At 47.7% G+C, this 15,316-nt stretch overlaps 1 protein-coding gene across 1 annotated transcript in view; it reads left to right on the forward strand.

The window, feature by feature from the left end:
- Positions 1 to 3,468: 3,468 nt before the first annotated feature.
- Positions 3,469 to 15,316, forward strand: part of ghrhrl (growth hormone releasing hormone receptor, like) — a gene marked incomplete at both ends in the record, with an annotated part of 29,012 nt that continues 17,164 nt past the window's right edge. The window contains 4 exons of the mRNA XM_084436100.1: positions 3,469 to 3,640; positions 4,112 to 4,219; positions 4,404 to 4,495; positions 8,188 to 8,285. Of these exons, the coding sequence (XP_084292226.1) occupies positions 3,469 to 3,640; positions 4,112 to 4,219; positions 4,404 to 4,495; positions 8,188 to 8,285 (470 nt within the window). The remainder of the gene's footprint in view (positions 3,641 to 4,111; positions 4,220 to 4,403; positions 4,496 to 8,187; positions 8,286 to 15,316) is intronic.

A 15,316-nucleotide genomic window follows, 5' to 3' on the forward strand; every position in this document is an offset into this window, starting at 1 on the left:
GTGTTGATCAGTCTTGAAGATGTCGATACAATATTTCGATTGTGTGTTAATAATTTGTGATTTTGGTGTAAATTAATGAGTGTTGTGTTTTGTTTTAATTCTTTGACCGTTCTGCAAAATCACCGTGAGATGTTGCTGTCCTATAGGCCTACAATATATAGGCTACCAACAATCTATGACCATTTCATCAATTGGTGATTGCGGTCACCTCAATTCTACAGTTGGATGCGAAGTGCGCTAGACGGAGAGTCTGCTGCGGAGAGGGGGTGGTAGTCCGTGTCCCTGGTGTCTGTATCCATATCGCCAGCGGTGGGCACACCCAACAGTGCTGTTGTCCCCATTATGGCACCAACACGCTGGTCGAACTCGGACAACGGTGGGCACGCCGGCCCCCCTCCAGTGGCCTGCATATCTCTCCTCAAGATTAAACATTCACGATTCCTTTATTTGTCACATGCAGCCTAATGTCCAGTCACAGTGAAATGTTGCTGCCGGCTCCAAGGTTATGGTCATTACAGATAAACTCCAATACTCAATTTACAAATGACACAATAAGGACCATTTCTATAGGCTACAGTATGTAGATAAGATCAAATAAGTAGGGTAGACTACATCTTTTGTCAACTGCTAGCGTTGACAACTGTGTAGTCTATTTAATTACCTACATTTTTGTAGACTGTAGGCTATTGTATATTGTATTCTATCACGTTAACATTTTGCACTGTTCTGCCTTGCTATGTTTATGCACCAAGGCAAATGCCTCATATAGGAAGCCTACTTGGCTGAATTAAAATCTGATTAAGATTGTCCACGCTGGATTCGACATGCAGTCCTCTGACTTGCTAACGCACCTGACACAACCCCACCTAATTAAACCATTATGCTATCGAAAACCTGTCGAGTCCAATATCATGAATGACCAGTATTCATTCAGAGAAGTGATATCTGCGCACGACCCTGTAGTTATCCTTATATCGGGCTGGCGGGGAGTTTACCTATGCTAATTCAGGTGAACGGCCACGATCTTTCAACTTGTGAAACCATGGGATTCACCATTAAGAGAAGGCAGGTGAGAACTCATCCAGCGGTTTACGAACACGTTATGAATCAGACGGAAGCTTTCCTTAGAAACGTTCTTAGGAAGACATTTAAGAACAGAACTTAAGAAGATATTGGTGAATGAAGTTATTAATAATCACTCTTTGTGGGTTTGGCTTCATCATAGCAACCAATGTAGGTAAATAAAGGAGGTAAATAGTTACATGGCGACTGTAGCCAGGGCTACAAACTAAGGGGGCTGTTGGAATAATGAATTGTGGCAGTGTGGCTTTGGTGATGGGCTCTGGTACATTGCGGGATGCACAGGATGGACGTGCACAGGCCGGTCTAAATTCCCCCCCAAAATCTCTCTTGGGTTTTAGTGTTGATGTCCATCCATCACACCAAATTTACCGCACTTCTTCAGGAACCTTACCCTCATGCTTTCTAGGAATCAGAATTACAAGTCCAGATGTTCCTGTTTTTCATCTAAGAGGACTCATACATCTCTTTAATAACAATGTTCATTGTATGAAGGCTGTGCCTGCTATTGGACTTCACCAAAGATGCTCATGAACAAGGAAAACTGTGGTTTCAGGGCAGATGTTAAGTGGAGCTAGGGGAATACTTGGGCTTTACTGTAGTTTATTTTTACCTTCTGGTTTAATTTTAATATTCTGCCAGGAGAGTTGTTTTCCCCATTTCTTTTCACCTAGGGAAAATGGAACCGAATCAAGGGGAAATGTCTCCAGTGCCCATTAACTTGACATTGCTGTGAAAAAGATTGTTTAGCTTTAACAAGCTCTTATGATTATAGTCTTTGCACTATTTCTTTTCCAATAGATTTTAATGAGAGTGCTGAATATTGATGTGTATGGCAGCCATTCAAATGCACATTTGCAAAAGCACTATACAAATCAGCAAAGGGCAACTACACATACTGTGCAAAAAGCATCCATCTTTGAGTCCTTTTCCATTTCTCTTTTTTTTGCCGTGTCTGTTGCACAGCACGCGCACACACACACACTATGTTTACCACTCTTATTCTCAGAAAGAGCTGTATTTTGTAATCCCTACCTGGAAGATAATGGCTTCCATCTGCCTGCCCTCTTTTCATCCAGTTACAGCCTAGTGTGTAATTACGTCAGGATGAGCCCTGCAGGTCTATCAGATGCTGTCTCTCCCCATTGATCCCCCACTCTTCCTGTGCCTTGTTTTCTGGGAACTGACATATCTTATCTGAAAAGGCCACCAATGTCAGATACTGATCTGATTATGGTATTCCTATTGGATATCGGCACAGGAACGGCCACAGGTAGACCGGCTGATAGACAAGCAGACAGATCCATTATCAGTTTGGATTGATGGATGTGAGATCTCTGTAATTTAGCATTTTCTAGTCCAGAACTCTGACTCTGATGTTTTGTCTGTTCATATTGTATTCAGGCCATTCAATGACCTAAGCCCTGAGTGAAATTGATGTTGCCCTTAGCAAACTGAATTAATGAATTTCGCCCTTGCCTCACGCTCTCTCCCAAAACACATTTCCACTCATACCAGTGGAGATGGGTGTGTTTCGCCTAAAGCAAGATGTACTATGTGCAAAAATCTGCATTTAACAGATAATAATAAAGGAGAAACGAATCACTATTAACATCCACTGTGACATCGTCATTTAGTAGGAAAACAACATCCGAAGATGTGCAGGTAGCACTCACCAACTTTAATAAAAAACAAACAGGGACAGTGCCTCAATTTCACCAATTTATTTGGCCATCCAAAGAATTCTGCCAACATTTCAGCCCATCATGCATCATGCTCTGACGAAGGTCGATGGGCCAAAACTTATGTAGTGATCAATCAATCAATCAATCAATCAATCAATCAATCAATCAATCAATCAATCAATCAATCAATCAATCAATCAATCAATCAATCAATCAATCAATCAAAGCTTTATGTGTATAGTGCATGTCATACACAGAGGCAACACAATGCGCTTTACAGAGAACAAGGGAGGTGGGCATACATCCCTACATATTCCAGAGGGAAGCAAATGAACAGCATCACCCAGTTATCAGTATCCATTATCACCCAGTGATAGTAATAGTGAAATTGACACACTGTCCCTGTTCCATTTTTTCAAAGTTGGTGAGTGCGACCTGCACATCATCGGATGGTGTTTCCCTAAGTTATATGTTTTTTGGTTTAGCAACACAGTAAGAGTCTCTTTTTTGGGGAAGGCGCATCCGACCCCTCCACTGTGACATTGTTATTTATTTCACAACGAGCTAACAGTATCTGTTCAATATGCCATTAAAACAGTCTGAGCAGACTATTGAGCCATTAAAACTTTATTTCCTTGCTTCGTAGCCAGGTAGGTTGCTAGAGGGGTACTTGAGGGAACTCTCCTGCCTTTCTGATTGTTTGATGTTTTCAACTCTATTCTCTCCCTCCTCTTTCTCTCTCTTTATCTCACCCTCTCTTCCTCTCCAGGCTTCGTCGAGTCTGCACCCAGAGTGTGAGTACATTTTTCAGCTGGAGAAAGAGGAGCATCGTTGTCTGCAAGACATTGAAGACTCCAGCAACATCACTTCCCAAGGTAGTTGTGCTGTGTCCTCTTGAGAATTGGCTATTATATTCTCCTACTCCAGAGTTTCAGCTCATGGATTGTAGTCAAGATCCAATCATTATGATATATGTTCACACAAAGTATGAATGTCTGGGATTGAATAAACGGTTTACAGAGAATCATTAGTTAGGCTAGATTCTGAGGAAGAGTGTGAATGTCCAGGGAGAGAAGTTATGTGCATTAATATATGGTAGCTATCATTGCCATGCATCAAGAGAAGGAACAAGATGCTTAGGCGTAAGACAAAGATACTGATTCAACACCAGATTCATCGTCTTGAAAATAGCTACGAATGGAGTGAGTGTTGGGGTTCTGATTTTACGGTACAATATCAGAATGGTATTCTATTTTATGGCCGTAATCTACGGCAATTCCACTTTCTGTCTTTTTCTCTCTCTCTTTCTCTCTCTCGGTCTCTCCCTCCCTCCCTCCTTCACTCAGATTGTCCCCCATTTTGGGACTTCGTGGTGTGCTGGCCCAGTGCTGTGTTTGGGGAGACGGTCCATGCTGCCTGTCCTGCAGTCTTCTCCCTCTTTGGGAATATCACAGGTGCTGCTAAATGTGTCACATTGGGTGGATTTATAGTGGTGGAGATGATGATAGTAGGGAACAAGAAACTTACAAGACTCTCATTCAAAATGTCAACAAAATGATTGCTCACTTTTTTTTGACCCTCTGCTCACATGGTCACTTGTCTGTTGACATACTGACCTCTTGTCTTTTACCTCGACAGGGTCAGTGAATCGAAACTGTACCAGCGGAGGATGGTCCCTCCCTTTCCCTCCATACCACATAGCCTGCAGCGTGGATGATACCATTCCTGAGGTGAGAGGGGGGTCAGGGGGAGGGATGAGCGGAACACATGAGAGGGGGTTTAAAGTGGAAAGCTGATTCCAGATCAGAGGGAATGAGAACTGGAGACATGATTGCAAAAGCCCACCTGAATATCATCCACTTGTGGATACAGTGTTTTTTTCAAAGTCATACCGCTTGTTAACCAAGTGCAGTAACGACAGTACATGCGGCATGATGATTAAAGAATTATTGATTAAAGAAAGTTTATTAGCCTACATGTCCATGGGAGTTTATTCATGCAATCCTCTCAACATCAGTGAAAATATTAGTTTAGTTTCGGAGTTTGAAAAACTGTGTGGCAGTGGCTAGTTGCAAAACTAGAATGGAGAAGTAAGACGCCTCCTTCCCTCCACTAGTCTGGGGGTCCACCTTGGGCAAGTGGTAGTACCCCCTAGCCCCCCTACCTGGGGTTACAGGTAAAAATCCCGATGACGAAACAACCAAAAGGAAGAGAGACCCGTCCCGGAGGAAGCCCGGGGCCCTCGTCTGGAGCCAGGCCCAGACGAAGGGCCCGCCTGCGAGCGCCTGGTGGCCAGGCTTACCAAGGAGCCCGGCCGGGCCCAGCCCGAATAAGCAACGTGGAAGCACCATCTCCTCCTTCATCGTCCCGTGGACCCACCACCCGCGGGAGGAATTGTCGGGGTCGGGTGCGCTGCCAACTAGGTGGCGGTGAAGGCGGGGGGCACCGACGGACCGGACCCGGGCGGCAAAGGCTGGCTCTGGGGACATGGAACGTGACCTCGCTGGGGGGGAATGAGCCGGAGCTTGTGAGGGAGTTGGAGCGATACCAATTACACCTGGTGGGGCTAACCTCCACGCATAGCACCGGCACCGGAACCAAACTCCTGGATAGGGGTTGGACCCTGTTCTTCTCCGGAGTTGCTCACGGTATGAGGCGTAAGGCAGGTGTGGCTATACTAGCTAGCCCCCAGCTGAGCGCCTCTGTGCTGGAGTTCACCCCAGTGGATGAGAGGGTCGCCTCCCTGCGCCTTAGGACTGTGGGGGGGGGGGACTCTGACTGTGGTTTGTGCTTATGCACCGAACAGCAGTTCAGAGTACTCGGCCTTCCTGCAGACCCTGAGTGGAGTCCTTTTGGGGGCTCCTGCAGGGGACTCCACTGTCCTACTGGGGGACTTCAATGCACACGTAGGCAATGATGGAGAAACTTGGAGGGGCGTGATTGGGAGGCATGGCCACCACGATCTGAACCCGAGTGGTGTTTTGTTGTTGGACTTCTGTGCTAGTCACGGTCTGTCCATAACAAACACCATGTTCGAACACAAGGATGCCCACAAGTACACCTGGCATCAGAACACCTTAGGCCGAAGGTCGATGATCGATTTCGTTATCGTATCATCTGATCTGAGGCCATGCGTTTTGGACATTTGGGTAAAGAGAGGGGCAGAGCTGTCCACTGATCACCATCTGGTGGTGAGTTGGTTTCGATGGCGGGGGAAGCTTCTGGACAGACCTGGAAAACCCAAGCGTGTGGTGAACTGGGAACGTCTGGAGGAAGAGCCTGTCCGGAGAGATTTCAATTGCCACCTCCGGCGGAGCTTCTCAGGCATCCCTGTGGAGGTTGGGGACATCGAGCATGAGTGGTCGGTGTTCAAAGCCTCCATTGCTGAAGCTGCGGCTGGGAGCTGTGGCCTGAGGGCCATAGGTACCTCAAGGGGCGGTAACCCTCGGACACCGTGGTGGACAGCGGTGGTCAGGGAAGCCGTCCGACTGAAGAAGGAGGCCTTCCGGGATATGTTAGCCCGGGAGACCCCAGAAGCAGTTGCAGGGTATCGACTGGCCTGGAGGGCTGCGGCTTCGGCCGTGACCAAGGCAAAGCAGCGGGTGTGGGAGGAGTTCAGAGAAACCATGGAGAAGGACTTTCGGTCGGCACCAAAGTGTTTCTGGAAGACCATCAGACACCTCAGGAAGGGAAAGCGGGGGACCATCCAAGCTGGAAGTACCGACCAGCTCTTCACTCTCGCAAGGATCTTGGAGGGGGCTTGGGAGTTTGCCCAACCTGTCTACATGTGTTTTGTGGACTTGGAGAAGGCTTACGACCGGGTCCCTCGAGAGGTCTTGTGAAGGGTTATGCGGGAGTATGGGGTGAGGGGGTCCCTACTTAGGGCCATCCAATCCCTGTACACCCAGAGCGAGAGCTGTGTCCGGGTCCTCGGCAGTAAGTCGTCTTCCTTTCCGGTGGGGGTTGGCCTCCGCCAGGGCTGCGCTTTGTCACCAATCCTGTTTGTGATTTTCATGGACAGGATATCGAGGCGTAGCCGTGGGGAGGTCGGTTTGCAGTTCGGTGAGCTGGGGATCACGTCGCTGCTATTTGCAGATGATGTGGACTTGATTGCATCAACTGCCTGCGACCTCCAGCACTCTCTGGATAGGTTTGCAACTGAGTGTGAAGCGGCTGGGATGAGAATCAGCACTTCTAAATGTGAGGCCATGGTTCTCAGCAGGAAACCGGTGGCCTGTCCGCTCCGAGTAGGAAGTGAGTCCTTACCCCAAGTGAAGGAGTTCAAGTATCTGGGGGTCTTGTTCACGAGTGAGGGAACCATGGGTGGGAGTTTGGCCGGAGAATCGGAGTAGCTGGTGCGGTTCTGCAGTCGCTTTACCGCACTGTTGTGACGAAAAGAGAGCTGAGCCAAAAGGCAAAGCTCTCGATCTACCGGTCTATCTTCGTCCCCACCCTCACCTATGGTCATGAAGGATGGGTCATGACCGAAAGAACGAGATCAGGGATACAAGCGGCCGAAATGAGTTTTCTCCGGAGGGTGGCTGGGGTCTCCCTGAGAGATTGGGTGAGAAGTTCAGTCATCCGGGAGAGACTCGGAGTAGAGCCGCTGCTCCTTTGCGTCGAAAGGAGCCAGTTGAGGTGGTTCGGGCATCTAGTGAGGATGCCTCCTGGGCGCCTCCCTAGGGAGGTGTTCCAGGCGTGTCCGGCTGGGAGGAGGCCGCGGGGTACACCCAGGACTAGAAGGCGGGACTACATCTCCGCACTGGCCTGTAAGCGGCTAAAGATTCCCCAGGCAGAGCTGGTTGATGCTGCTAGGGAAAGGGATGTCTGGGGCCCCCTGCTGGAGCTGCTGCCTCCGCGACCCGACCCCGGATAAGCGGATGAAGATGGATGGATGGAGTTTGAAAAAAGTCTGGAAAAAAATTCACCTTGTCTAATAATTCCGTCTCATTTCAACGTATACTGTGGAGGTGAAATTGCCACATCTAGCCTGCCAAATGATATTAACTTTATTGTTTGTCACAGTCCTGGATGCGAGATTACTTTTCGCAAGGGTTAGGGTGAGGGTGAGGGTGAGGGTGAGGGTGAGGGTCAGGTTTAGGGTTAGGGTTAGGGTTAGGGTTAGGGTTAGGGTTAGGATTAGGGTTAGGGTTGGGGTTGGGGTTGGGGTTGGGGTTAAGGTTAGGGTCTTCCTTAACCCTAAACTCAATTGTGCTATCGCTAAACTGGGTTGCGAAACGCATAGACACGTCCTGGACGGGTGAATGCTATTTAGGCTGGGTGTCTCATAATCATCGCACAGCTAAAAGCTTATTCATGTCGAAGAAGACACCATTGGTTATTTTGGCAAGGTAGTTTGGGGTGAGAATGATAATAGGATTAAGCTGACTTTTAAACAGTGTCTCTTCTCTCTGAACCGCAGGAGTCGTACTTTGCTACAGTGAAGCTGATCTACACCATCGGCTATGGAACATCCCTGGTCTTTCTGACCATCGCCGTGGTAACCCTGTTGCTCTTCAGGTGAGGGAAATGACCTGATCTTTTCCAACTGGTCAAGAAGTAGAATGGTTGGCAAAGAAATGCCTTCTGTAGAACATGGAAGAGAGATAGTTTGAGATGCAATACAATTCGTCAGGGTCCATTTAAAAATATTCCTCTCGTGTTCATCAAATCACTGATCGTTTTACATTTCAACACTGATACTCCACAACACACAATACACCAGGCTTACGTTTGTAGAAACAAAAAATACAATGAGCAGGACCCTTTTAGCTACACAAAGAGAGACTCAATTTGTCCCAGCTAACATTAACCTGTTTTGGATTCAGACGGTCTTGTTGAGATAGCATCCTGCATGCTCTCATCCTCCAGACATCTTTAGTGGAATAATCCAATGAAACACAGACTCTGAAAAGGACACAGGCTGTTGCACTTTCCCTTCCCTTGCCAAATTCACTAAAATGAATTGGGCTTTTTAATGAGTGACTGTAAAGCAAAGGTCATTATATGCTTTTTACACTTCTTTCTCAGATCACATAATTGGGCATATAGTCCCTGATATTTGGACTGAGATGTGTGAGTAGTGATTTAAAGCACAAATGTTTTTTTTTTTACTGTATGTCTACACAAAACCGCCATCATCGAGTCCATCCTCACCTCCTCCATCACCATCTGGTATTCTGCTGCCACTGCAAAGGACAAGAGCAGACTGCAGCGCGTTATCTCCTCTGCTGAGAGGGTGATTGGCTGCAACCTGCCATCCCTCCAGGACCTGCACGCCTCCAGGGCCCTGAAGTGGGCAAGAAAGATTGTGACTGAACCCTCCCACCTGGTTACAAACTCTTTGAACCACTCGCCTCAGGCAGGAGGCAGTTCGCTCCACTAAATTGTAGGGCTGTAGCACCAATGCCCACCTAAACACCCGATGGTTGGCTGCTTGGAAACGAGCCAGAAAAACCAGAGCATTATGATCTGTATAGATCTCTATCTCTTGGCCTCCATGGGACACATACACCTCGAAATGTTTCATGGCCATAGAACCAGACTTAACGCCTCCTTCTCTACGGTTGCATATCTTCTCTGATGCACATTCAACTTCTTTGAGAAGTACGCCACAGGTCTAGCAAGGCCATTGTCATCCTCCTGCAGAAGCACTGCCTCCTATGTCACAGGCATCCACCGCTAGATTAAACGGGACATCAAAGTTGGGCGCCCGCAACACGGGCTCGCTTGCCAGGATGGCTTTGACTCCTGAGAACGCCTGTTCGCACCACTCTGACCAGACAAAGCACGCCCTTTTTCAGTAGATTAGTCAAAGGCTCTGTTGCCGCAGCGAAATTTGGAACGAAACGCCGATAGAACCCGCACATTCCCAGCACCCTTAGCACCTCGCGCCTATTTTTAGGCTGCGGCAGGCTCAGGATAGCCTCTACCTTCGCCCACCGAGGCATCAGCTTTCCTTGCCCCACCAGGTGTCCCCGGTAGGTTACCTGTCCCTTTCCAAACTCGCACTCGCATAACCGATCCTTGAAATCTGACACATATTGCAACATCGTCCTTCCTGGGTTTGGCTGTACCAATTGCTCTTTAAACAAATGGAGGGGTCCCCTAACCTCATGGCCAAAAACCAACTCAAATGGAGTGAATCCTGTGGACTCATTTCTAGAGTCCCGCAATGCAAAGAGCAGGAAGGGCAGTGCACTATCCCAATCACCCTTCGACTGTTCACTATAGATCTTAACCTTGGTTTTAACGTCTGGTGGGCACGCTCTAACGCCCCCTGGGATTGCGGATGATAGGCGGACGCAACTACCTGAGAGATCCCAAGCTCACACATCACTTCCTGGAAGACTCCAGACATAAAATTAGTACCTTGGTCATGTTGCACTTGTTTTGGTAAGTCAAACCGGGTGAAGAACCCAACCAACGCCTCTATTATGGTCTTAGCTTTAATATTACGCAGAGCAACTGCCTCAGGGAACCGGGTAGTGAAATCAATTATTGTCAGCAAATACTCATTTCCTTTCTTTGTCTTGGGCAGAGGGCCAACACAGTCTATTATCACTTTTGAGAAAGGCTCTTCTACCACTGGGACTGGGCAGAGGGGTGCTGCTGGGACATTCTGGTTTAGCTTTTCCACTACCTGACATGCATGTGTAACCAGGTGATAAGCTCGACAACGCCACCTTTTTTATACACGAGGTGAGGTCCTCGGGACTACAGTGACACAAGTTCAACCATTGACAGCCAGAGACGCGTTTCCAACAAAGAGCACAAGTTTATTTACAGCTGGAAATGTGGAAAAGAACTAACTCCTAAAATCAGGGTAACATACGTATTTATTACAATTTATAAATAAAAAGGGAACAACTTTATTAATATTACAATAAAACTACTAACAGGCCTGAACACCTGAGGGCTAGGGGGGTTTGGCGAGCCTAGTAGAGGGTGAGCCACCAATGTCGGGGGTAGACTAAGAGGGCTGAGCCCAGGGGGTGCAATACTTCACACACACTAGTGTAGGAACAGCAAGCCACGGCAACCTTACTTCAACCACAGCAAAATGGGGTGTAAACATGCAGTGCAGTGCGGGAGGGGAAAACTGACTAACCCACCGACTGGTGACGCTCCACTCTACTGTGGCCTGGGGGGGTTCACAGGGGAGGCCCTCTAAGAAATAAATGCCAGTTAGTTAACAAAAAATGAATAACTAATTTGATAAAACCGAAACCAGTATAGGCAAAACAGCAGCCAGCCTGAGACCACTTGGCAGTAGTGTTGGATGGCTACCAAACAGTACCAGCAAAGCCAGGGCACCAAAAGCTGACACTGGCAGACACACTGGTGAAAGACATAAAAACATACAAAGTTAAAACCACCTCAGCTGCCCCACCAACATAACTCTCAATTTGACCAGATGTAATTACCCACAGTGGAGTGGCGGCAATCAGTCATACAGGAAATCCCATGAGGGGGGTCAGAGAGGAGCTACAGTACAGAGAGAGCACAGTGGGCAAACATTAGCAAAGAAAACAAACTCAGAAAACATAAAAATGTCCTGTAATCTATAGCTATAGCTATAGCTATAGCTATACCTACCTACCTACCTACCTACCTACCTACCTACCTACCTACCTACCTACCTACCTACCTACCTACCTACCTACCTACCTACCTACCTACCTACCTACCTACCTACCTACCTACCTACCTACCTACCTACCTACCTACCTACCTACCTACCTACCTACCTACCTACCTACCTACCTACCTACCTACCTACCTACCTACCTACCTACCTACCTACCTACCTACCTACCTACCTACCTACCTACCTACCTACCTACCTACCTACCTACCTACCTACCTACCATCAACGCAGCGAACACTGGTGCTGGGGAGAGGTCCTAACCAGGTGGAGGCTACACAAGGCTACCCATTACCCTCTATTTATAGGCACCTGTGGGCTCCTCCAATTGGGCCAAGGGAAATTGGTACAGGGGGCGGGGTTTCTACCAATGCTGCACTCAGCCCATATATGAACTTCCTGGGGGAGTGGCTATCTGTGCTGCAATTACCTGGGAGCAGTGCTCCCTACTACACATGACATGACCTACAGAACATCCCTACATCATGACGGTGCTTAGTCCAGAAGAAATGGCGCCCCACTTTCTCCATGGTCTTCCTAATCCTAAGTGGCCAGCTAGCAGGGTCTCATGTGCTAGGCGCAACACCTCCTCACGATATCCCTGGGGAAGCACTATTTGCTCATAAATGGACCACTCATCAGTCACCGGGCGTTCAGGTGGCCTCCACTTCTGCATAAGCACCCCATCCCGTATATAGAAACCCTCTGCTAGATCCTTAGTCTCCTCCCATGTCGCTGCCTCTTCCCAGAGGAGGTTCTGACTAGGGTCCCGTTTCTGCTCACTAATTAATGTGTCTTTGCTCAGCACGCGAAGCTCCTTTATGCCACACCACTCTGCAAACACCGTTTCTGACAACTCAACTGGGTCCTTTGTGCCAACTGCTACCCTATCTGCCACATCAGGGATTTTGGCACCAACTTTTGCTTGAGAGTGGGTAACAACACATATGGGGAAAGCAGCTGGGTACCTCTCCGCTAGGGTTTTGGTTTCTTCTACCTCACAGGGTGTGGGGGACAAATGAGGGGTTACCAGTACCCTAGTTCCGGCTAGGTCATTTCCTAACAGGAAATTAACGCCCTTTATTGGCAGTCCCTTCGCCACTCCAACCGTAGCAAAGCCTACAAAAAGATGAGTCCGCAAAAACACACTATACAACGGTAGGGAACAGGGTACGCCACCAAAACCCAGAACAGACACAAAATTTCCAGTGTTAGCCGACTGAGGAAGGTCAATGGTGCCCTCCACCAGAATAGAGGTTCGAGAACATGTGTCACGAATAACCACCAATGGAACCTCGACCCCTGTTTCCTCAACCGCCACTGCTCCATCTGACACTAACCCTTTAAACTGTTCCACCCCACTACTCTCTTCTGTTTCAAGCTTTTGAGTTGGAATCACAGACATACAGACCATTGGGTGAGTGGTTTCAGTATGTGGTGTGTCCTTTCTTTGATAGGTGGGACAGAGAGACTTTACATGGCCTGGTTTTCCACAGTTGTGACAAATAATCTCAGCAAATGGGAGGGCGGGAGACCACCGGGAACGCCCCCCACTGCCACGACCAGCAGGTGGACGTCCCCCCCCCCCCGGTCATCCTCCTGTGCTGAGGGCCGCCAGCCATCCTCCCTCTTCTCACCTTGGCGTCTTTCCTCCCATGTCCTTCTGCCCTGGCTCGATTGATCACGCCACTCAGGCTTATCACGCCGCTCTTCTTTGTGCACCAGCACATAGTTATCTGCTATTTCAGCGGACACACCTAAATCATTTAAGTGCACTTGGATAGTTTTGGGTAGACTCAGCTTAAACTGTTCTAGCAGCATTAGTTCTTGTAAGTCTTTGAAGTTATATACTTCGCTTGCTCTGAGTCATTTAACAAATGCTGCTTGCTGTGGTCGTGTAAAGTCTATATAGGATTGTCCTGTGGAGGCTCGGTCAGACCTAAACTGTTGTCTATAGGCCTCTGGGACGAGTTTATGCTTTAAGTATAGGATTTTTAACGAAGTTATAATTATCACTATCCACTAGTTCCACCGCGACATATGCTTCTTGCGCTTTACCTGTCAGGTTACCTGAGATGAGCGTTACCCAGGATTCTTCTGGCCAATCTCGCTGTGTTGCCGTCTTTTCATAGATCTCAAAAAAAGACTCAACCCGCGCTGGGTCGAACTTCGGAACCAGAGGGAGAGATTTAGTGATGTCAAAACGATGTTTAATTTCCTGGGCTCTTCTATCTATGTCAACCCTGGCCTTTTCCACGGCCAATTTCTCTCTCTCCAACACTCTCTCCTGTTCCCTCTCCTCCTTCTCTCTCACTCATTCCTGCTTTGCTTCCTCCCTTTGTTGTGCCTCCTCACTACAGCTAAGTAAAATGGTTTGTTTCAGCTCATGTTTCTTCGCATCCCGCGGGAGCGCCAGTCCACAATACTCCATCAACTGCCACAACTTAGCATTGTCTAACCCATTTAGCCGAATTACCGTCACCTCCGTTGCCAAAAACTCATCCGGCTTAAAACTCTCCATTTTATCTTTTTATTTTCAATAGGAATCAAACAGGTATACGAGACAGCTTAACTAGTAAACACATCATTAGCTACTACCTGTGTATCTTGTCACAGCAGCCAAACACTGTAGCCAAGTAGCCCACATTACACACACCCGTCCGTTTTACAGAGAACACCGCAATACCACACTGTTTCATAAGCCTATCTATCCTACACTATAACGTACCATGCTCCTACTCAGCCTAAACTCATCACCATTTTGTCACACAAACCACATATTGTTTCAGGCCCCTATTTGCGGGTGAAAACGTAATGTTTCCTCATTTCAAGCCAACGTAAGGTTAACAGCCCCCCGCAACCCGACAACATTTGCTTTAGCGCGTAGTTAGCTAGCTAAAGGCTAGTTTCTATCTAGTAACGTTAATAGACTTGTCAACTCGTTGTCTAGTTTCAAATCCGCATAGACGATTGCCCCCAATTGTTAGGATTGCCCTTAGTCCTAATCTAATATGGCAGCTCACAGGAAAGAGAGAAGAGATGAAGAAAGCCCACAAACGTAGCCCTTACACGACCAGCTGCAACGTAGGTCGATTCCGGTGGCGTGGGCTAGTCCTCCTGGCTCGACCAGCACAATCACTGTGGCTTTTCCCACAGTAGCCTTGGTATCCTTGGTAGTTCAGGGTAATCGGCAACCAGCCGAACGGGACCAGGCGGTGACTGTCTGGGCAGCCAGTCTCTCTCGCGCTCGCGACTAAAACACTCCTTGCCCCAAGCACCTTCCCTCGTTGATTGTCTCAGCTGGGCTTTCAAACATTTCGTCCTTTCCGCGGGTTACCTACCACCCGGAAGTTCTTCCCCATGTGGCCTGTCACCTCCCCATCATAGGACACAATAGTTCCAACGCACTGACATACAACAGGTACAGGGATAACAGTGGCACGGGCTCAACCGAAAAGGGGAAGAAAATAGTATCCCTAACTACAGGTGATACACAAGACTCCCACTGACATTGTTGTATTTTGTATATTTTTGTAGATTGTATTGCATTTTGTATTGTTTGTATACACTATATGGACAAAAGTATTGGACACACCTCTTAATCATTGAATTTGTGTGTTTCATTCAGTCCCATTGCCACAGATGTATGAAATCAAGCACCTAGCCATGCACTCTGCCTCTACAAACATTTGTGAAAGAATGGTTCGTTCTAAAGAGCTCACTGAATTCCAGTATGGTACTGTAATAGGATGCCACTGTTGCAACAAGTTAGTTGGTGAAATGTATTTCCTCCTAGATATTCTACTATCAACTATAAGTGGTATTACTGCAAAGTGCTTTTAGGAACCACAGCAACTCAGACCACATAAAGTTACAGAGCTGGGGTGCATAGTGCATAAAAACC

Source organism: Borostomias antarcticus (assembly GCF_949987555.1).
Source record: "Borostomias antarcticus genome assembly, chromosome: 3".
Lineage (NCBI taxonomy): Eukaryota > Metazoa > Chordata > Actinopteri > Stomiiformes > Stomiidae > Borostomias > Borostomias antarcticus.